General features: G+C 35.1%; 1 protein-coding gene across 1 annotated transcript; it reads left to right on the forward strand.

Annotated features, from left to right (window-relative positions):
* The first annotated feature begins 1,979 nt into the window (after positions 1–1,979).
* LOC111061039 (mitochondrial import inner membrane translocase subunit TIM50-C) lies at positions 1,980–20,735 on the forward strand. Its single transcript, XM_039435676.1, has 8 exons — positions 1,980–2,256; positions 4,331–4,519; positions 6,564–6,676; positions 12,211–12,330; positions 13,245–13,352; positions 16,203–16,334; positions 18,233–18,460; positions 20,304–20,735. Exons 1-8 carry the CDS (start codon positions 2,082–2,084, stop codon positions 20,382–20,384), a joined length of 1,146 nt encoding a protein of 381 aa, XP_039291610.1. The 5' UTR covers positions 1,980–2,081; the 3' UTR covers positions 20,385–20,735.
* Positions 20,736–23,181: the final 2,446 nt, after the last annotated feature.

Consider the following 23,181-nt stretch of genomic DNA (forward strand, 5'->3'; position numbering starts at 1 on the left):
TTGTGAACCATTGCTATAGAATTATTCATAATCAATCAGCTGACAAGTGGATTATTCATTGCATGTATTACACAGATGTCTGGAGAAGCCTAGCAATGGTTTACAAAACATCCCACGGCGTGGGTTGCTTTTCATGGATTAGCGTGGGTCTACGTTGTGGCGGGCCTATAGTTGGGTCTAGTCAACTATGACCATCCTATAACTGAAGACGTGATCGATCTATCCAGGAATGCCTGGTCATTGAAATAAATGATAATAATTTGAAATAGTCTACAGCACTGATTTCATCATAAAAATGATATAGTCAATTTCGAATAAAATAACAAACCAGTTACTTGAGATGAGTAACAACTTGAGAGAAATGGTGCAACAACAGAAACTAGTCTCTCAAAATGTTTTTATAAAAATTTGGTTTAGAAAATGTAATGTTGGCTCTATTTCTAAACTCATTTTGGTTCTTTTAAAATGTCAAAAGTAAATCAGTTTTTCTTTCATTTTTATACAATTTAAAAGCAGCCAAAATATATTTGTTGTGAAAATGCTGGCACACCGGCTTCAAATTTGCCGCTATACACTATATTATAGTAGCCTACACACGTTACCTGACTTAATTCAGAGTGAAAATTTTATTGTGAGACAGATAATAATATCAATTTTAATAATATAAGTCACGAGCCAAAGTCTGTTGTACACTTTTTAGGAGTATGCTAAGTGTTATCAGTCAGGCCCCTACGTTCAACAATACGCAATGGCCGAGAGTGTATAGGCGTAATAGCTTACATCAGAACTCAAAGCTCAGTGAATAACAAACATGATCTAGGTTCGAATCTTGGTCAATGACATTTTTTTGTCAATGAATTTCGACTTTTATTAGCTATTTTTTATATTAGTTACCGTAATTTAAATTTCAATCAATTTTTTAGATAAATTTGAGACAAAACTGTGAAATATGCAATTATATTAATTTTTCATCACATTATTTCAAAATAGTAATGAAAATTCTATTCATCCATCTATCTATGAGATATTGCACTGGGCGCAAAGCGCGAGATATAAGAATTCAAACAATTATTTGAAATATTAATAGTATAAAAATATGGTCACTATTGTAAATTATTAATTAGTAATATTGAAATTAATTGACAGTAAAAGTTGTCATAACCAAGATTCAAACTATCAAAATAGGGTGTTTGAATTTTATTTATTTTTCAATTTCTTATATATTGGGAAGTTTTTTTTTGGTGTGGCAAAAAATAGCATTCGCAACCCGGGCAAAAATGTTTTACCGGCTCTCGAATGCTTCAAGTTCTCGACTTCGTCTCGAACTTGAAAACCGCGATCTCGAGCCGGAAAACGCACATTTTCGACCCTAGGTGCGAAATATACTATTACCACTCAAGTCGTTGTCACGTAAAACTTTTGCCCGTAAAACTTTACAGGCAACCATGCAATTTTTTTTTCGAGAAAAACATTGTTTTTTTTTTAGTCATTATCCGCCATTTTGAATTGAATTTCTTATTGTCGGATCCTCATCGTATAAGGACCTCAAGTTTAAAATTTTAAGTCAATCGGTTAATTAGGAATGGAGCTATCGTGTTCACAGACATACACACACACACACACACACACACACACACACACACACACACACACACACACACACACACCAACAACCAAAAATAATGTTTTTGGACTCGGGGGACCTTGAAACATATAGAAAACTTGAAATAAGGGTACCATAATTTTTATGGGAAAGCAATACTTTCCTTACCTATGGTAATAGGGCAAGGAAAGTAAAAATAAGGGTACCTCAATTTTTTTTTTTGGGAAAGCAATACTTTCCTTACCTATGGTAATAGGGCAAGGAAAATAAAAATGCGGGGCATAAAATTTGATTTTGCCCGCTTTTCAGTCGTGCCTAGTGGCTATTAGTAGAACTATCATTCAATACAGAGCGCATGAGCTATATTATGTGCTGTGTTCGAGTAGTGTCAAGTAAAGTCTATTAATTTGTAGGTTATATTGTTATTAGTCGCCTCGCCACTACGCCGTTCTATGCAAATTCAATCTTTTATGGTGAAATGGCCGGTGTACGAGTGTATAGATTAGGTTACCAGTTCAGTAGAATTCTTTTATTTAAAGACTTGAAGTGTATTAGGCTAAAGTCACCAATTTATGCTACTAATAATTATTTCAAACAGGAACATTCGTTTGCTTCATATAGGTTACCTTTGAATGTATGCTGCAGGCATTACCGTGAGTACATTTATATTATTTCAGTAATAATATGCTAGGTACGTAAGTTATTTTGAAGATGTTTGGGATTTTTTATTATTCATAAACCAAATGAGGTAGCTCTTTAATTATTTGAAAACTTAAACTAGGCTAGCCTATTTCCATTGCGGCTTATTTCATGGTAGCTTACCGCCATCATTTTTTTTAGAATACTAGAATGATTTATGATAAAATTTATTTTTTCCATTTTGGCTCCATAACACAGTCTAATTTATGATATATAATATATTATATCAGGGGTCTCCAACCTTTTTTATCTAAGGGCCACATTGTCAATTCTTGGAGGCTTAGAGGGCCAATAACAAGGATGTACATGAAATTTGACTTGTGGGGCACACATGACGGGTGATTTGGGGGGTGTAAAATTATTATATTTCCATTAAAATAATATGAGGAGTTTTAAGTAGGTTTAATTAAAACACAGGAAGAAACAAACCAATTCAATTCATTTCAATACAAAGTCCAATTTATTGAGTGTAAAAAGGTCATAAGAAAACTTGAAAAAGCATAAATTTAGCAAGTTAAACAAAATGCTACTAAATTTTTTATAGTAATAAGACAACTTGACAATACACGAGCTCACAGAAAGTTACCAAACTAAAAGAGAATAATTATTTTTAGTGAGAAGATCGCATTTCTTTTCCACTTGAAATGCCCGCCCATTTAGGATCAAACTGTGGTTCCGATCATTAAAATTGTTTTCAAATGTTCATCTGACAAGGAAGATATGTATTTGGAATCAACAAACTTCATTTTTGAAAATATCTGCTCACACTTGTAGGTAGATCCAGAAAGAGAAAACATAGCTTGAGCATGGTTTTTTAATGTTTTTAGAGTCTTTTTCTGGGAGAGACATGTACAGTCCGTGCAGACCATTTGCTAATATCTCACAATGGTTAATCGCTGCTTGTTTACAGCTAATTTTACTCTTATTAAGAAATGGAGTGGCTGGTAAGAGAAGAGTACTGAACTCACAGCTGTTGTCAAAAAAGTGTACAAAAATATATATTTTAAAAAATCTGTAGCAATAACTCTCGGCGGGCCGGACAGAATCTATCCGCGGGCCGGATGTGGCCCGCGGGCCGTAGGTTGGAGAGCCCTGTATTATACTCAATCAGGTTATAGATATTTAATCGTTTATAGTCATAAAATAACTTTTTGATGGTCATAACATGGGTAGGCTACGGTTCAATAGAAATTCTTCCCGGTGGTCGGAACACATTTTAAGCAAGCCATTAACTATCCGATATTATGTCCATCTTGAGATCCATTATTTGACTTCGGATCGTGAATGGGGTTGTAGGCGGGGCGAATGCTGCCAGACGAGTTGGAAAAGACTAGTGAGTGAACTGTTCCCCCGACTTGTCCGACCTCAATGCCAGCCGCCTAGTCAGGTTCGGTTTGGAAGGTGAGTGGGGATGTAGGGACTAACCACCCGGAGCGTGAATGGTGAAAGATAATGTGTAATTCCCATTTGAGACTACTCTGCACTGTAATGCCTAAGAACTTAAAATTATCAGTATACAAACTGAAACCTAACTCCCAAATTTGATTCTTATACTAGCTGAGACATAGATAATTAGCAGCAGATCAGTCTTCAACTATTGGATTGATAAAAGTATAAGCCTAATAAAAAAATTCATTAGATTTATCTGAATAGCCAGGTCATCTGCAAACATGAAAGCTTTTACAAAATCATTCCTTACAGCTGCAGGAAAGCCATTAGGCCTAATGAAGATGAGTGACCCGTAAGTAGAAACCTAAGGGATACCTGATCCAACTCCTGAAAAGTTGGAGAAACAATTGTTGTGAAAAACTAATTACCGTAAAACCTCTACCATTCAAGTAGGAAAAAACAAGCTTATAGCACTATTGTCAAAACCATGAAAAATAAGATTATGAAATAAAATTTGATGATATATCGTTTAAAAGGAAACGTTAGTGTAACTCTATAACATTTGGCTTTGGTTTAATGTCACTTTTCGCTTTTGATAGTCAATAAGTGATTTTTAAATTTTTCTGATGCGGTTTTTAGAGGCAGGGCGGATTCTGCAACAGTTGCACACCGAAATAAAGAATGAACAGAACAAAGAGGAGAAAATGAATGAGGATGAAGAAGAAATGGCTAGAAGAAGACAGGAAGCCAACAGAAAAACAAAGTACATGCTGATTGCTATGGGATCGTTTCTAGGACTGCTCGGCGGTAGTTTGGTATTCAACTTGGGTAAGTACAGTTTTGAAATTTCTCACGGTCTCACGTACGTATATAATATTTAATCGTGATTAAAGGGGTCATCTGCTTCTCTGCGGCCTCGTTGCACAAAAGCCGGTTTAATTCTAAACGTGATTAATTCCACTATAACCAACCAGAGAAGATTTTTTCGATTAGAAGGCTTCTCTGATTGGTTCTCGTGAATTAATTACTATTTAAATTTAACCAGTTTTTGTGCAACCAGCACTCATTGATTTTTTGGCATTTAATCACAGTTAAATTCAGTTTAAGTACAATTTTGAAATTTCTTGTGGCACATACGTCTATCAAATTTTACCGTGATTAACCGCTGGTAAAAATGTTCATCTACTTCTCTCATTGGTTCTGGTGGCCTTTAATCACGGTTAAATTTAATAGAAGTACGTGCATCCAGGAGCTCATCCATTTTTTCTCTTCTTCTCATTAACTGAGCTTCGCTCATTATTTATTTATTGGTAAACAGAACACAATTCTTTGAAATGATTGGGGTAGGACTAACAGGCACAGCCCAAAACTATTTCTTCCTCGAATTTTGATTTATAAGGTTAAGGTTATGTTCCATACACTTGAATTCAGGTCCAATTCTTAGTCCAAACATTTGAAAACAGAGAAGTTCTAATTTAGATTGTTTACAAACCAAATTGAATAACAAAATAACACTCACTAATCACTTAAAACTGTAAAATAATTATTAACTTTAAAAATTATTATATACTCTAATTTAGAATGATATACCATGTCATGTCAACAAATCAGATTATTTTGATCAAGTCGATTAAAATTTCTAGATAATATTTCTCTTGAGATAAGCTGATTGATTCAACAACTGAACATAATTCTTTCTCTCTCCTACACAGGAACTCTCATCTTCTGTTGTCGACAGACGAAGAAATTATCACGTGTTTACCAAGAATGAATAATTATTATCCTTTTCATATCCTTCAGCGAGTTTTCCCAGGGATTAGACCTAGTGCAATCGAATTTTTATATCATAAACCTACTATGTTCCAAATTTTGTGAAAATCGTTAGAGCCGTTTTCGAGATCCGTTGAACATAAATACATACCTAAATAACCATATAAATACAGAAATTGCTCGTGCAATATAATAGGATAGGAAGATAGATACTGTAGATATATTTCTAGATCCATGAAACATGATGCATACTAGATGCATAATATCACGTCAAAATGTGTTGGTGTGTGCACTACAGCTAAAGATGTGTTGGTTTCAACACGTAACTGCAATCCTATACAAAAGTATACTAAATTTCGATCTGACAAAAATAAAACTGTTTTTTTTTCAATTATATAACTTAACGTATATTAAAATAGTTATTTTTGTTTATATTCAGCTTAATTCATTACGCTCATTTAATAGCTAATATCGGGGACCGAGCTTTGCTCTGGAGTACAAAAGCATTAAACATTTATTACGAACAGAGAATTGAGATTATTAATTCCCAGAGGAATGCAAAAATATCCCTCACAAAGGCTCAGTTGCACAAAAGCCGGTTGAATTTTAATCCTGAATAATTTCACGTGAACCAAATCAGGGAAGACCATTTCAAAAAGATGGTTCTACTGGAATTAATCAGGATTAAAAATAACCCGGCTTTTTTGCAACCGGGACTAAGTAGCTGATTGAATGATTACAAAAGTTCAAGAGCTGAGTCATAATTTTGACACAGTCCAACACACACTTGACACAGTCAACTTGCTCACTCACTTCCATCATCAACAGACGACGAAATAATTATCAGCTGTTTTTCCAAGGATGAATAATAATTATTCTTTCAATGTCCTTCAGCGAGTTATCCCAGGGATGAGACCTAGTGCGATCGAATTTTTATATTATAAACCTACTATGTCCTGAATTTCGTGAGAATCGTTAGAGCCGTTTTCAAGATCCTGTAAAATACAAACATATAAACAGAAATTGCTCGTTCAATAGTATTAGATAACTTGAGCAGAAATGCATTGTAATCTAATCATTGTAATGTTGTGCTCTGCTCTAGGTGCACCTCGCCTAGACGAAGATGGAAATGAGGTAGAAGATGAGTTCTCTTCGCTGCCAATTGTGTCGCAGTACTTGAAACGGATGCTTAGAGAGCTCGATTATTATAATAAGGTAAGCAGATGTATATTTGTATGGAGTTTTGTTGATGAGGACTTAGGGCCACACGAAGCGGTTTTTTCAAACGAGTCGGCAGGGCAGGTAGCTATCAGATTAGCTGAATTGGGTTGGCGTTTGAGAACGGAGCATTGGTACAGACAATAATTCTACCATAAAATAATTTTCAAAAGACTGTTGTGTAGGGCCCAGAAAGTCAATAAAGAGCTTTTTCGACGCTCATTCTTGTATTTAGGGCCTTAGATCAAATCAAATCATCGTTTATTGTCATAAAACATACAATATGTTGAGACAATCGTCATTTTTCATTGATAAGTTACACATTTGAAGAAAACTTAACTTTACATCTTCAACAGAATACCTTATGACCTTGGGACATGTTCTTCTCCCACTCTTTTTTTCTGTAATGTAACTAAGGAATGGTTGTATGAAATAAACGGCACTTAGCTTTTGAGAACTATACTAACGTAGAATGGTAATTGATATGTGTTTTTGTTTTATTGTTTTTATTTCAAATTTCATTGTGTTGCGCTGCAGGCGGTATTGATGTTATGCGGACTAGACTCAAACATTTTTGTGTTGATTTAAATGAAATAGATTAATTACACGCTTACTTGATGTGGTCAGTTAATTTCCGAAAAAATGTTTGTGAAATTTATATTGCTTTTTTGTGGTGATAATAAGCTAATAATCAGCCAATCAGAGAGCTTCATTCCCTGTCGACTTCTTGTCTGAAAACGCCTGAAATAACGCCTTGGCTTCGCTCTAAGGCTAGATTCACATACAATTCTGTTTGGTTCGGTTTGCTTTCTAGCCCAGTCAATGAAGGTCCAAAAAAGCAGTTTCGATCCGAAAATTAAATAAAAGCTGAATTTCCCACCATCGATAGAACCCTCCCAGAGGGTCATTCTCCCAAAAGTCCCAAGAAATCCCCTTGGAGCTTTCCGCCCCAACCCCCTAAAACATGAAAAATGCAGGTAAACACGGGAAATCAATTATCTCTGTAACCATTGATCGGAAACAGTTCTATTATATGCCATTCGATTCGTTACATTATGGACTACAATATTAGTTATATTAATTTTTTCAATAAAATCAACAGTTTTCTTGATAAAATAATATATATGTAAAAATTGAGGGGGTTTGTGATTTGATTTTTTTGTTTTCTCCGATTAACCTCGAAAGAAGTAGTTTTAAAGAAAAATGAGCCAAATAATTAATGTAGCCACTCTCATTGCAAATCCATTGATGTATATTATTATGTATTTGCGATCTAATTTGAGGCTGTGGAAGGGGAAACAGTCGACGCGGAATGGCGCGGCTGACTCTCTTAGCTATAGTAAACGGCAAACTGGAAATCAATTATCTCTGTAACCATTAATCGAAAAAAAATCTATCATAATATGATATTTAGTCATTCGATTCGTTACATTATGGACTAAAATATTAGTCGTATTCATTTTCTCAATACATCAAACAGTTTCCTTGATAAAATAATATATACTTAAAAATTTAGGGGTTTTTCGATTTGATTTTTGTTTTCTCCGATTAACTTCGAAGCAAATAATCTAAAGAAAACTAGACAAATAATTAATGTAGCCACATTCATTGCGAATCCATTGATGTATATTGTTATTCATTTGCGATTCGATTTGACGCTGTGGAAGGGGAAACAGTCGACGCGGTATGGCGTGGCTGACTCTCTTCACCATAGTAAACAGTAAAATACAGTAGTAGGCCTACTGCTTTCTAAGTTGCATCTTATTCACACTATGGCGCTCGAAACAATCAATTTTGTCTATTGTTTTGATATGCGATGAAACTAATTTTTCACATTTTAATTCTCTAAAATCATTTTGTTGTTATAGATGTGCTAAATCATGCATTCTATGTTTGCAACCGATAAAATATTCATACTATTACATAATATAATACATATTTAAAATATATGTGTATGATCATAATTCTATGCTAAAATTTATCATAAGCTATGTCAAAAACTGAGATAAATCATAGATTACAATAGTGTTAACAGTGGCAATTTCCTGAAAAATCATAGCGTGCAGTGTTTGCTGTTTTCTACAGTTAATATTCTTCAAGCCAGGTTGATAATATACCTTCAGTTGAGCCAAATATATATGACAGCTGAGGCATAAAAAAATTATACATTGGGCTTGTTGAGTCGAAACTTTCTATGATTCTCTCTGTAAAGTAGCTTATCTTCCGTTCTTACTAGTTGAATCTAGATTATTTAGACAGTCCAATATGAAAATTCAGTAGATTCTAAAGATGAAAGCCATGCAAACATACAAATTAAGGAAGAGTAAGCATGCATAAAAGGTAGGAAAATCATGAAAGTGTTTCACATTTAACCACAAAGTACCCTACCGTATAAGATTATTTGAAAGACGATTCATCATCTTCTATTATTTTTGTTAACATATCGATTTTTCACCTCCACTCGCATCTTGTCATTCACTATACAAGGTTGGCAGAAGCTTTTCTTTATGTCGATTAATGTTGATTTTGATTAGGGCACCAAAAGAATAGATCATTTTCTATTTGAAGCATTCAAATTGAATCTGTTGAACATGATTTCTTATGACTTAGCATTCACAGATTTAGTGGAGTGATCCGTGGTCTAGTGGATAGAGTGCTTGCGTAGCAGCATAGAGATCCCGGGTTCAAACCCTCTCGATACCAAAAGTTTTTTAACCAGATCACTCCCGTGTTATCGGATGGGCACGATAAATTGTGGGTCCCGGCTGAAGTATGACAGTCGTAAGGCTCATTGATGGCTTAAATTATATATTCAGGCGGTGGGACCTTCCCTCAAGGGACTCCCCACCAACAAAAGCCATACAAATTTACTTTACTCACAGATTTAGTTGGGTGAAGCTATTTGAAAAATGTACCTGATTATCAATTCCATGGTTTTATACCATTCTAGTTCATTGTGATCATTGAAGGGTTGAAGTGATGAGTTAGTTCAAGTGAATTCTAGTACACAAGTATATTGCGCTTATGATGGGCTCTTCTTTATTTTCTATCGATGTTTTGCTCCAGTGGAGAAAATTTAAAATGTTGGTTTTACATTTTATAAGCTTTATAAATAATATAAATTTGATAAGTCCAATATTAAATTAATCGATGTTGTCTTTCATTGTATCGCTTTGTATTAATGTTACTTGCACTGTTTGCAATTCATCACTATTCTCTCAAGAATTAGTTTTTTATGAATTTCATGATCTAAAAATTGAAATTCAAATGCTATTTGGATGACGTTCACATTACACTTGTTTTTTTCAATAATTGTTACATTGAAGAGTGAGGCAATTCAATCCATTTGGAAGTAAAAGGAAATCACAGTGCGATTTGAACAGTGGATAGTAACTTTGAAATTCAGTTGCTCCATTACGGCTTGATACTATCATTTATAATTATAGTTGATCAGAAATATGGATTGTCTATAATGTTTATATTTCAGTTTAACCAATCTTCTATCACAGTCTCGCTTTCATTCATAAGCATGATAATCCTAAATACGTTGGTTATCTTGAAGATGTAGCTTATCTTACGTCGAACAATGTACAATATAAACAATTTTCATTAAATTACTATTATGATAATCATTGGAATTTCTGCCTGTGATTGAGAAAAAGTCATTTTATGAGCCTTGAAATTCATACCTAGAAAAAGTTGCATTATTACTAGAAATTTTGTTATTTTTACTATTTATTATAGGTACTGTACATTGATTTTTGTGATTATAGAGATCAACTACTTCATTCTGAATCAGGATAAGGATAAATAGGGGAATTGTGAGATGGGGATAACATCCATAGTTACATAGCATCAATTTGAAAGCTCTGATAATAATGATTTGAACGGAACTGCGATTCTGGCTTGGTATTGCTTCTTCATGTTCAGTGAGAATAGTAAGCTTCAGAATAATTCGTCATCACTATATGTGATAATATTTGGTAACATTTGTTAATATTTGAACCGAATGTGCAACAAATTAATTTACTTTCAGCTTGAAAATTTTTTTGTTCACGTGATCTGATGATATTCATTCCATTATCAAGTGTTTAAATTATAAAGAGTGATGAAACAAGTTAAAACACAAGAAAAGCTACGAAAATAAATTTTGAATCTTCATTTTTCACAAAATAAGGATAAGATGAAGGTAATTGTGTTACCTCTGACTCGTATGGAGAAGGCACACTTCAAATTAATAAAATAAATTCTGTGAGAAAACAACAAAATCCTGATTTTTATCATGAGCATGGTTAAATCAAGAAAATTGTAATAATTTTTAAGAGTATTGAAAAGTGAAAATCTATATACAGCGCATGTCAAAACAATAGACAAAATTGATTGTTTCGAGCGCCATACTGTAAATGAGATGCAATGTAGACAGCAGTATTATTCTGTTTACTATGGTGAAGGGAGTCAGCCGCGTCGGCTGTTTCCCCTTCCACAGCGTCAACTTGAATCGCAAATACATAACAATATACATCAATGGATTCGCAATGAATGTGGCTACAATAATTATTCGTCACATTGTTCTTTAAAACTACTTGCTTCGAAGTTAATCGGAGAAAACAAAAAAATCAAATCGAAAAACCCCTAAACTTTTACATTATATTATTTTATTAAGAAAACTGTTCGATTTATTGAGGAAATGAATTCGACTAATATTGTAGTCCTTAATTTAACGAATCGAATGGCATATGATAGATTTTTTCCGATTAATGGTTACAGAGATAATTGATTCCCAGTTTGCTGTTTACTATGGCTAAGAGAGTCAGCCGCGCCGTTCCGCGTCGACTGTTTCCCCTTCCACGGCGTCAAATCGAATCGCAAATACATAACAATATACATCAATGGATTTGCAATAAGAGTGGCTACATTAATTATTCGACTCATTTTTCTTTAAAACTACTTACTTCGAAGTTAATCGAAGAAAACAAAAAAATCAAATCGCAAACCCCCTAAATTTTTACATATATATTATTTTATCAAGAAAACTGTAAATTTTATTGAAAAAATTGATATAACTAATATTGTAGTCCATAATGTAACGAATCGAATGGCATATAATAGAGCTTTTTCCGATCAATGGGTACAGAGATAATTGATTTTCCGTGATTACCTGCATTTTTCAACTTTGAGGGGTGCTAGGGGGGAAAGCTCCAAGGGGATTTCTTGGGACTTTTGGGAGAATGACCGTCTGGGAGGGTTCTATCGATGGTAAAAGATTCAGCTTTTATTTAATTTTCGGATCGAAAAAACCTTTATTGACTGGGCTATTCTGTCTGTTTTCGGCCGATCCCGATAAATGTGAAACGTTAATTAGATTTGAAATCGGTACCGAATAGAAACCGCGTAGCACCGAACGCCCACTTGACACTAATAAATTCTATCAGGTTTCAATTCGTTGCTAGCGAGGGGCTACTTTCACGCACATACCGCTTCGTTCGGTCCTAGTCTTGTACTTCCTAAAGTTAATTAATTTCCTTTTTCAGATGCTGAAACACCCTTCTCGAGATAAGCTGTTACCCGATCCTTTGCCATACCCCTACCAGCAACCTCCTTACACTCTAGTACTGGAGCTCAAGGATCTACTAGTACACCCTGAATGGACGGTAAGTATTCCATTTTCGTCAGATTGAATTATCGAGACCATTATACTAAAAATAAATATGGTATCATAGACCAGTTATAGAATAGACAAGCTGGGAAGTCTAGCCTCTGAAGCCAACATCTACTGCCATATCGCCCCATCGTGACGTCAGCATCGGATAGAAATCTTTCAGATTACGTCTATTTCAAATGGGAGCAAATTATTATTTATGAAAATGGTAAACTCCCGCTGAAATAGACACAATTTTCTCTGGAAAACAATGTAAAAACTACAGAAAAGTTTTCTATCCGATGCTGACGTCATGATGGGGCGATATGGCAGTAGATGTTGGCTTCATCGACTTTCAGTATGAATATACAATGGTGCGTGTCTATTCTATAACTGGTCTAAGGTATCGATAATATGGTACACTTTTGAACTGTGCAGCTCTGGACTGCAAACTGGGCAGCTCGCACTATTGGCTACATAATTGTCACGTTCCCATTCGAAAAAATGAAGTTGGATTCAAAATGAAGCTGGATTCATATGACATGTCTGTCAAGATGGCGGACAAAAGTTTTGAAGCGAAAGAAAGTAGTTTTTTCAATTGGAATAGGATCCCCATGGAACCTACTGTCATATCATACTTGTAAAATAAATATTTAGCATAATAATTCTCACTAACCCTGTATAATTACAAGTTGCGGATTTCATAGATTAATACAACAGTTCATGAGCGAGTTCTTCAACCCCGGGGGTCACTAGTTTTAGTTTATTTACAATTGAGGTGTCATTTGAATGATTTATCATTTTCCTTTTTTGTATTACCGTATTTGAATTATGTTAATAAAGTCTTATTCTATTCTATTGTTTGTGGCACTGTGAATAAATGAATTTATTAGCATTTGATGAAATTGATTGAAGTAATGGTTACAGTACCAGACTGGTTGGAGGTTCAAGAAAAGACCAGGTGTTGATCAGTTTCTGGAGCAGGTGGCATCACCCTACTTTGAGGTGGTCATTTTCACAGCTGAGCCAGGAATGGTGAGTTTCTTCCTCGTCTTCTTTTCCTTCTTCTTCTTCGGGTTTTTTTTAAAATTAAATGTTAATAAAACTATTCCAAGTTTTCCTTTCATTGCTATAGCAGCTTCAATGTAGGGGGTAAAATTTTCATTGCTGCAACAAGTGTCAACTCAGCGGTTCCACACCTTCAACAGAGAGGGGATGCGCACTTTTGCTATGTTCCCCTACTAACTAGTTCAAATTAAGCTGCAAAGTCAAAAATTGTGTCACAGACACCCCCTGAACGATCAATTGTTGCAGCAATGAAAATTTCACCCCCTAGATTGAAGCTGCTATAACAATGAAAGGAAAACTTGGAATATTGAAATAATACATAATTTCAAAGAGAATTTAATGCTCTACAAACCTACGATAATCATCAGATTTTACGATGCATTGTTGGAGAGTTATAAGCCCTGAAAGAGCAAAACATTGGACAAAAACCTGTAATTTTAAAAATTACACACCTTCAAGAGCGAATAACTCGGGAACTGTTGGGAATATCACAATATTCCACAAAACAAAAAGAGTAGAGATTCTAATAACCTTCATTTTGAATGGTTAGTTATGTCAGTTGAACGCATTGTTCTCAAGATATGAGCGTGGGAGCAAAACGCTGAAAAATGCAACTTTTAAACCACCCTCATCCCCTTTGCACATGAGTTAGGAATGGGGACTTTTGATATGTTCTTCTTTAAAGAACATAACAATGTTCTTCTCATAATGTTCTAAATTATGTTTAAAACATTCCCTCCAAATTCCTTTGTCAATTGGTCTATTGCTGCAAAAATTGCGATTTCACAATCAACACTAAAGCTGCTGCAAAAGGTATAGGGAAATCCGTAAAAGTGTGAAATCATACATCAAATTGAAGAGAATTCAATGCTCTATAAGCTCATAATCAGCATGGATTTTTCCCATCGATTTTTTAAAAGTTATATGAGCAAAAATTGAAAGAAATTGGAGGCAAACGTGTTTTTTCAAAAATGTCACACCTTCAAAGAGCATATATCTCGAAAACTAGAGAAGATATAGAAAAAGTTAAGAGATAAATATTGTAGGAAATTATGTAAACTTCAATTTTGTATATAACTGTTATGTTCGTAAGATACTTAGTTTTCGAGTTATATGCGAGAAACCAAAAATTGGTACCTCTTAACCACCCCCACTCTCTTATCACAGGGGGAGGGGTGGGGACTCTTGATATGTTTACCTCCTTATTACCCTAAACAGAACTGCGGGGTCAAAAAATGTCTTCCAAACATTTCCCTCTATTACCTTTCTTTGACTGTACTACATATATGACTGAATATATTCATATTGACTACTCTGCATCTACTTTGTCATCAAATTGAATATTTAATGCTTGCATGAACTAATTGATATTTCGCACAATTTGGCAAAACAGGTATTTTGTCCAAGTCTCAACTTTATTCATTCACAGTATACTAGCCTATTACTTGGAGGTGGCTCTGCTTCTTTCCAATGTTTACAATAAATACATCGCATCATAAGTAATAACTATTTATAGTCGATACTTCACTCCATGGCAAATTGCCGTCTCAAATAGTAAGTTCACAATTTATTCTATATTTTTTCACTTGAATAGTTTAACATTTTTAAGTGAGTTTTTCATTTATGTTTAATTTACATAGTTGTCGTTCCAACTAAGTTGTAAACTTGTTTAGTAAACAAGTTTAGAAACTTGTAATTCTATGAACATTAGACCTTGCGCAGTTATAAACCACAGCCTCCTCTAATGCTGTCCATCAGAGTAAATTCATAGTCAATTCAGAGTATATACATATCGGTGTGAAAACGGTTAATAGCTGATTTGGCTGTTTGGGTTGGTGTATCGAAAATGCCAATCATCTGAGGAAAGTTCTGTAAAAAAATAGTTTGTGTTTATTTTACATTTAACATAGTAAATCTGCTTCAAACCTTAAAGGAACTTAAAGGTTAAGTGTAGAAAATTAAAAATTAAAGTGTAGAAAACTGACAACATCTATGTGTTTTTATTTCATCATGGAACGTTTCTACAACATCGACCACAACTCAGTTGAAGTTTTAAAGGAACTTGTTTTTCGAGACCAAGTTTCGCGTATTTCGTCACATATCTTGAAAATTACTGTAGCTACAGGTCTGGAAACTGTTTTATAATTTTTCAGTTCATTTTACATAAAGTACGCTAAATTTTATATCTCCAACAAATATCCGTAGGGATTCGTTTCAGCAGGGGAACTGAAATTCAGACGAAATCTTTCACCCTCTATAACTTGGTAACCAAGCATTTTCGCACCTATGTTAATTAGTACTTTTTTCTTTTGATGTGAGGAATCAAGCCCTGACTTATGGGAACCTTTTTTCAGAACACTCTGTATATACGTTGACGCGTTTATTAGAAAAGGAACATACCTGTCAAATTTCATTAACATCTATTGCCGCGTTTCGCCGTAAAAGGAGAACATATAAACATAAATAAATAAAGATAAATGCAAAACTGTAGACTTGAATTTTAGATCTCATTTTGCTCTGTCAACTAGAACGTGATTCTCAGGTAATATAAATCATTTCTGGTTTTTCATCATGCAATAAGAAATTAAACGCGCTACATGGGTTTACTAGAATAATTTTTGACAGTATAACAACCGGAATCAAAGGAAACTATTTGTTCAACTTGTGTGCTTACGAAATATCTGATACCGTACGGCAATGACCTACCTTTGCACATAAGCTGCACTAATATCAACCTTTGTCAAACTTGTTCAACAACAAAAGTACTAAATGCAATTTTCTCCTATAATTATTGAAATTGGTGTAAATGTTTTGCAGACCGTGTTTCCTATAATTGATGGCCTGGACCCTAATGGTTACATCACATACCGACTGGTGAGAGATTCGACCGATTTTGTGGATGGACAGCATGTCAAGAATTTGGATTGTCTGAACAGGGATCTTAGCAAGGTGAGCATCCTTCTTCAACTTTCAATTTTCACACAAAAAAGAATCATTTTGAGAAAAAATCTTCAACTTGCCATAACACGAGTCCCAAAGTAGTTAAATTTGTAATGTATGATAAGGAGATAGTGATTCTTTCATTCTGATCTTCAGTCATCAATGACATACAATTATGGTCTCACAAGTTGATAACCGAGACCGGTTTACCCCGTGCACGGCATCAAGACGCTACTACGCATAGCAATAACTTTTGATCTTCCAGTTATTAGAGTTTACGAGCCAGCTGTACCAGTTTTAGTTTTAGTTCTTACTTGAAATTTCAATCAGCCGCCATTTTGGATACAAGTATTATAGAACTTTTTATTGATGTCATCTTTCTTGTTTTGAAAAGACCTTCAAAATGATTTACCACACAATGAGTGTTTACATTTGAAATATTTGAGTTACAACCCCTCATTTCTTCAAAAACTAAAACTTTAATCAACCGCCATTTTAGAGACAAGCATCATAGAACTTTTTTATTGATGTCATCTTTCTTGTTTTGAAAAGACCTTCAAAATGATTTACCACACAATGAGTGTTTACATTTGAAATATTTGAGTTACAACCCCCTAAGAGGGGTTGAAATTCAGTTGTACGTCAAAAGTATTCGACCAATAACTTATCCTGAAAGTTACAGTATTATATCTACAGCAGTCTCCATCTTATTGGAAGGTTCCCATACATATGACTCACTCTGTATAATAAAACTACGTGTTCTTCCTAGCCAACAAAACATTTCCGGTCGCCACTGTTGAAAATGATCGCTAGACGGTCGAAAGTTCTACAGTCAGTTAGTATAAACTGATTCGATTATTTACTTGAATATTTGACTGCAAATACATAGAAAACGTGTGTTAATACGAGGGTAGGCTGATAAGTAATGCACACATGCTTGTAGAGCACAAACCAAATAACCCCCAGAAGCGAGCGTGGTGGCATGTGGAAGTTCTATTTATCCTCTACACGGCTGCGTAGTTTGAAGGTGTTGTGTTCATCCAGTTTGGTTTGGTTAGTGAAAGAATGGCGTCGTGTTTTTGTGTTATGTCAACGCAAATTAAACAACGCGCTGTTATCGAATTTGTGACTGCTGAGAAAGTGAATCCCGGTGAGATTCATCGTCGTTTAAAGGTTATTTAATTTTTGATTCTTCTCAAAAATGATCTATGAAGTCGTCTCCTTCCTAACGGTAGCTCTTCAAATTGTTCCCAGCATTCCAATCGACGCTGTTTATTCTCGTCTGTCAGACGGCGTGGTACCCATCGTGCACAGATTTTATGGTATCCCAATTGTTCAATAATGAGGCCGACATGTTACTTGGATATTCCAACTTGGTTTGCGATACGCTGTTGAGTGATTCGCCGGTCATTTTGAATCAAGTCTTTGACGAGTTTATGATGATTATCGTCTTTGGCAGTGATTGGACGTCCGCTGCGTGTTTCATCAACAATTGAGGCTTTTCCAGGTTGGCAATCTCGAAATTTTATAACCCATCGATTCACGGTAGACCTATCAACAGTATCGTCACAATAAACAGCCTTTAAACGACGATGAATCTCACTAGGATTCACTTCCTCAGCAGTCACAAATTCGATAACAGCGCGTTGTTTAATTTGCGTTGACATAACACCAAAACACGACGCCATACTTTCACTAACCAAACCAAACTGGATGAGCACAACGCCTTCAAACTGCGCAGCCGTGTAGAGGAGAAATAGTACTTCTACATGCCACCAGGCGCGCTTCTGAAGTTTATTTAGCTTGTGCTCTACAAGCATGTGTGCATTAGTTATCAGCCTACCCTCGTACATCGCAGCTCGGGATGGATCGAGAAACCATAATCATCTATAGTTTGTTGTTGTAAGGTGATAGTAGTTGACTGGAACCCGGGCTCGGTGAAGTTCCACCTGGACAACACGCTGGTGGTGCCGCGCTGGTCCGGCAATATGGACGACACCTACCTCAACGACCTGTCAGCGTTTCTGCGCACCATAGCTGCCTCAGAGGTGGGCGACGTGCGTGACGTCATCAGACACTACCAGCAGTTCGACAATCCCATAGAGGCGTTCAGGGAGAAGCAACGTTTGCTCATGGTCAGTCCATACCATAGAACATACAGTTGCAGTATACATAACAAAATCAAAGCACACCTTTTTTAATTTAATTTAATTAATAATAATATAAATTTTATTTATAAGTAAACAAAAGTACAAACCAAAACATAGCTTCTGCAAAAGTTATACAATTATTTACTTACAACCATATTCCAGATATAATTTCTAAATTTACTGAGGAATGAAACTCCCGAGAAATTTCTATGTGGGAGTTGCCATCAAAGATGCCATCTTTGTGTATGATAAATTAAATAGACTATGCTAGCAACAGAATTTAGGGCACGATTGAAATTAATTAAAAAGAGAAACAAATATTTAAAATTGAATCTCTCACAACATGTTTCGCGACTTATGTTATTTCATGTGAGTGAGTAAAATGACCACCACAACGTCAAATACAGTATTAGAATTTTATGACACATGTTCGGTAACGACATAGAGAGAATATAGCAAAAAAATATATGCCATGGTATAGGGCGTTTATGTTCGAAATTTTACTGTTAACTGAAGCCGATAGTCCCAATAGTTATTTTTCGTGAAGCTATGTAACGTTGGTAGTCTCTCATACTGTGCCGATCTTACATTCTCACCCGGCCAAAGCAGACATTAAACTTGAAAGAAAGTTCTCTGAGAATTTCAGCCTTTTCCTGCCATGTACAGGAATATAAAAAAGTGTAATTTAATTCTGGAACGATCCTCAAAGTTAGGCCTAAATATTCAGTGAGTCTTACATCAGTCAATATTACAATATAGTATTAGTAACTATCAATATTTTAAATATCAATAGACAATAGTTTGAGTATTAATAGTCAATGTATGAATGTACAGGACCCGGCATAAAAACCTGACGATTTTTGAGGGATAGTAACTAAAGTGTGTTTTCTACAATTAAATCATATAATATAAATAAAATTTTGCAATTTATAGTGAATTACATAGATTACTCACAAAGTTTTTTATTTGTAGATTATGTCATCCAAATGATTTCCGTTACTTTTCACATCTCACGTAACCTACCTAATTCTGAAATTTGCCATTGCTCGCTCAATCATCACTTGTGGAATTGCTTCAATTTCTTGTTGAATGACTTCCTTTAGTTCTGTGGATTATTGGCTGCTCAATAACGGTAATTTTGTTTATTCACAAATCCGGAAAAATGAAAATTTTCCTAGTCACTTGAAAGAATAAAAGGCATCCTGGTCACCTGGTGAACATTTTCGAGAATGATCTCGCAAGCGGCTTTGCAATGTGTCCAATAATTTGCATTAATTTGTTGCACTAACATTATCTTATACAGATGGAATTTTAGGTCGGAATGAAGATTTCGTCGTATACTTCGATCAGAAATGGCTAGCGCAACAGCATGTTTCGTTGCTGAACGTCGTGGAGACTGTGTAACAGCTACTCAGGCGTTTTCAGGATTCGTTTTCGTCCTGTTGGTTTCGTTTTTAAAGCGGACATGTTCCTGAAATTCTTTACCCACAACAAGATCTTATTCCTACTGGGAACAGGCGCGTGTCGATTTAAATACGATATTATTGAACGTATTATTGAAATGTATGCGACATAAACGCTGTGTTAAAATAACTGAGTCATTATTTTTAAAATAAGCTTCAATCACAATCGCTTGATATTCACTTGAACACGACATACTGGCTACTGAAATGGCAAGAATAGACCTGTCGATGTACTTCATTTCCGCCTTTTCAATGCCAGTGATTCAAACATAACAATTACTACAAAATCGTCAGATTAATATGCCGGTCCCTGTAGTTTAATTAGAATTCGAAAATTATTACACATTATTTTGTCATTCTTACAGGAGCAAATGGAGGAACAGGAAAAGATGAAGAAACAGAAACCCGTACCATTCACATTGTGGCCAGGAAGGATAACAAGATAAAGAGAGATTCACTTCAAACTGTCAGAATTGTAAAAAAATAACATCAATTCTCACAGTTTAAAGTGAAACGCATGATAGAAACTTCAATTTTCTCCTAAGATTTATTAGAAATTGCGAATGAATGCTGCTGTGTTGGATGTATCGATTAATTTTCATCGATGTTTGATGTAGCGATTAATTTGCATCGATGTTGGATGTAGCGATTAATTTGAATCGATGTTGGATTTATCGATTAATTTGCATCGATGTTTGAACATTGATGTCGATCTCTGTTCATTTAAATAGTGTGTTAGATTATAATTTTGTTATCATTGTTTTCGAATTTGAAATAAAACTAGAATTGTCAAACAATATTAAATTTCTATTTACACTATGAACAGAAATGTGGAATTTCTCCATATTAAGGTGAAATAAGAACTATATTGTCTGTTCCACATGTGCAACACCTTTTTACTTTCCTTGCACTATTACCACAGGTAAGGAAAGTATTCTATAGAAGAATGAAGTGTAGTACGATGGAATCTGAGTATTGAGTGAAAAGTTATAAGTGTTTGAAATTTTGATCCTAGAGGTGTCCTTAAGCGCGCCTCTCTACTAGGAAATACTGAAATGAAGTGCATCTAACGGGTGATTCTCATAGAAATTATGTCATTGTGTGCAATATCAATGTGAGGACAATGTAGTTGGTGATGATGGTTGAAGCTGAAAATTATGTGTTTTTTACAATACAAGGAGCATTGTTGTTAGGTTTACCTGGAAATCTATATGAGATAGAGCGCTCTACCTAGTCTCAGATTGTAGAGCACAAAAATACGCCCAGAGGGATTTTGAATTATACCTCTAAATGGTAACAATCGGAAGATATTGCTGATCAAAAACTAAAATTCATCAAAATTGATTTTTCTTCAAATTTCACTCATTTATGAAAAATCATAACTCAGTATTCATTGGAGATAGAGAGTTCCGAATGATCTCATTTCATTCAGAATTTTATAATCTAAAAAAAGGCAAGAGCAAATTTTTCTGTCAGATTACGAGATTTGGCAGAAATAGCTATAAACTGGAAAATGAGCCGAAAATATGAGGTTTTTGGGCCACCCTGTATCTAGCACAAGGAAATTTTGCATGAAGAAATTGGTTCTGGACTTCTCTTATGTAGCCAAAAAATATATTAAAAAATCAGAAGTACAATATAAATTGCAAGCACACCCCCTTTTTTATGTCTATATTGACTGGACTAACAGGATGCAGCATCATAATTTCCTTTTCTGAAATGTTCACTATTCAGTTAGTTGATGGAGTGCCAGTACATAGTCGCTTTTGTTGTTGCACAGTTTAGTCGCAATCATTGTTGTAACAGCGAGGAGTGTGCGTTCGCCGGTGAGACCTACTTTTCTAGTAGCTGTTGCAGCACAGTGCGCCTTTCGAAATGGGTTCAATTTAGCCCCGTTGGCCCATGTTGCAGACCGAAAATCAATTTTTCCTACAGTTACGTTTAAAAGTAGCCATTGCTGCACTGATTACATAACGCAAAGAATCACTTTTCCGCTCTAGTGCGGGAAAAATTTTTCCTGCACTCCAGATTTGCAACATGGCAACGCAAAATAGTTAGTAGGTTATATGGAGCACCAGTGCAGCAAAATCAAAATTAAGTTGGTAACTGTGGTATAGTGTGGTGGTGCACGTTATAAGAGTCTTGAGGGTGGTGGAGTGTGGTGGATGACAGCACACAGCCGCCATACAAACACACATACTACATTCTATTTTATTTATTAATAATAAAATTACACAGATATACATTTGATGGATTTCAGGCAATTTTACCCATAATTACCCACTTTTCATATTCAATGGTAACTGTAGGAAAAACTTAATGTGAAATACGTGCGCAAAGTTCCTCTGCTGCACTCAAGAAACCACTCAAGTAAACGTTTCTTTCGGTGCAGCAAACTGTCACTTTGCGCACTAGTTGCACAAATAACTAGTTTGATGGGTTACTACGCGTAGAAAAACAGGTAAAAAAAAAAACGAAGACCTAAAGTTCACGGCCCAAACCCAATAGATCGTCAAAACATTGTCTTCAAAAACTAGATCGTCAAAACATTGAGACAGTGAGTGCCGGTTGCACAACAGCCGGTTAAATTTTAACCGTGATTAATTCCACGAGAACCAATAAAAAAGAAGCCTTCTCTGATTGGTTCTCGTGAAATTAATCACGGTTAAAATTTAACTGGCTGTTGCATGCAAATGTGTGTCTGCCCTTGGACTTTCTGATCGTTCTGCGAGGATTCTTCAAGAAGACCTTCATATTTACATCCATACAAATTGGATATAATTTACAAAAAGGCTCTTCTGAAGGAACACTTCCCAGAATGCCTTATCTCAATTTGAGGCGATCTGCAATGACCGGCTCGATCTCCTGATTTGCCCCCGTGTATTTTTTCTGTGGCGGTTTTTTGAAATTCCGTTTCCATGTGAACTGTCTGAAGACCCTTCAAGATTTAAATAGCAACATACAGCTGGAAATTGCCAAAATTACGCCTGCAGTGCTTGAAAGGGTGATATAAACTATTAGAAATAGGCACTCTAAGTTTATCCAGAATGGGGAACGTTACCTCTATGATATACTCTTCAAAACTACATGAAACAAAACTTTAAATACATTGATACATTCTGAAAATAAAATAAAACTTTTATGACTCTTACCATTTTTTGAAAAAAGGAAATTATGATGCCGCACTCTGTCAATGGAAATGTTATCAGGTTTAAGTTTATATATTCAATAAAACCAATCATA

Source organism: Nilaparvata lugens, chromosome 9, assembly GCF_014356525.2.
Source record: "Nilaparvata lugens isolate BPH chromosome 9, ASM1435652v1, whole genome shotgun sequence".
NCBI lineage: Eukaryota > Metazoa > Arthropoda > Insecta > Hemiptera > Delphacidae > Nilaparvata > Nilaparvata lugens.

Coding starts and splice junctions, on each gene's coding strand:
- LOC111061039 (XM_039435676.1), top strand. CDS start 2,082: ATGGCCGGTGTACGAGTGTATAGATTAGGTTACCAGTTCAGTAGAATT. Junction 6,677..12,210: donor AGCTCGATTATTATAATAAG/GTAAGCAGATGT, acceptor TTCCTTTTTCAG/ATGCTGAAACACCCTTCTCG. Junction 18,461..20,303: donor AGAAGCAACGTTTGCTCATG/GTCAGTCCATAC, acceptor TCATTCTTACAG/GAGCAAATGGAGGAACAGGA.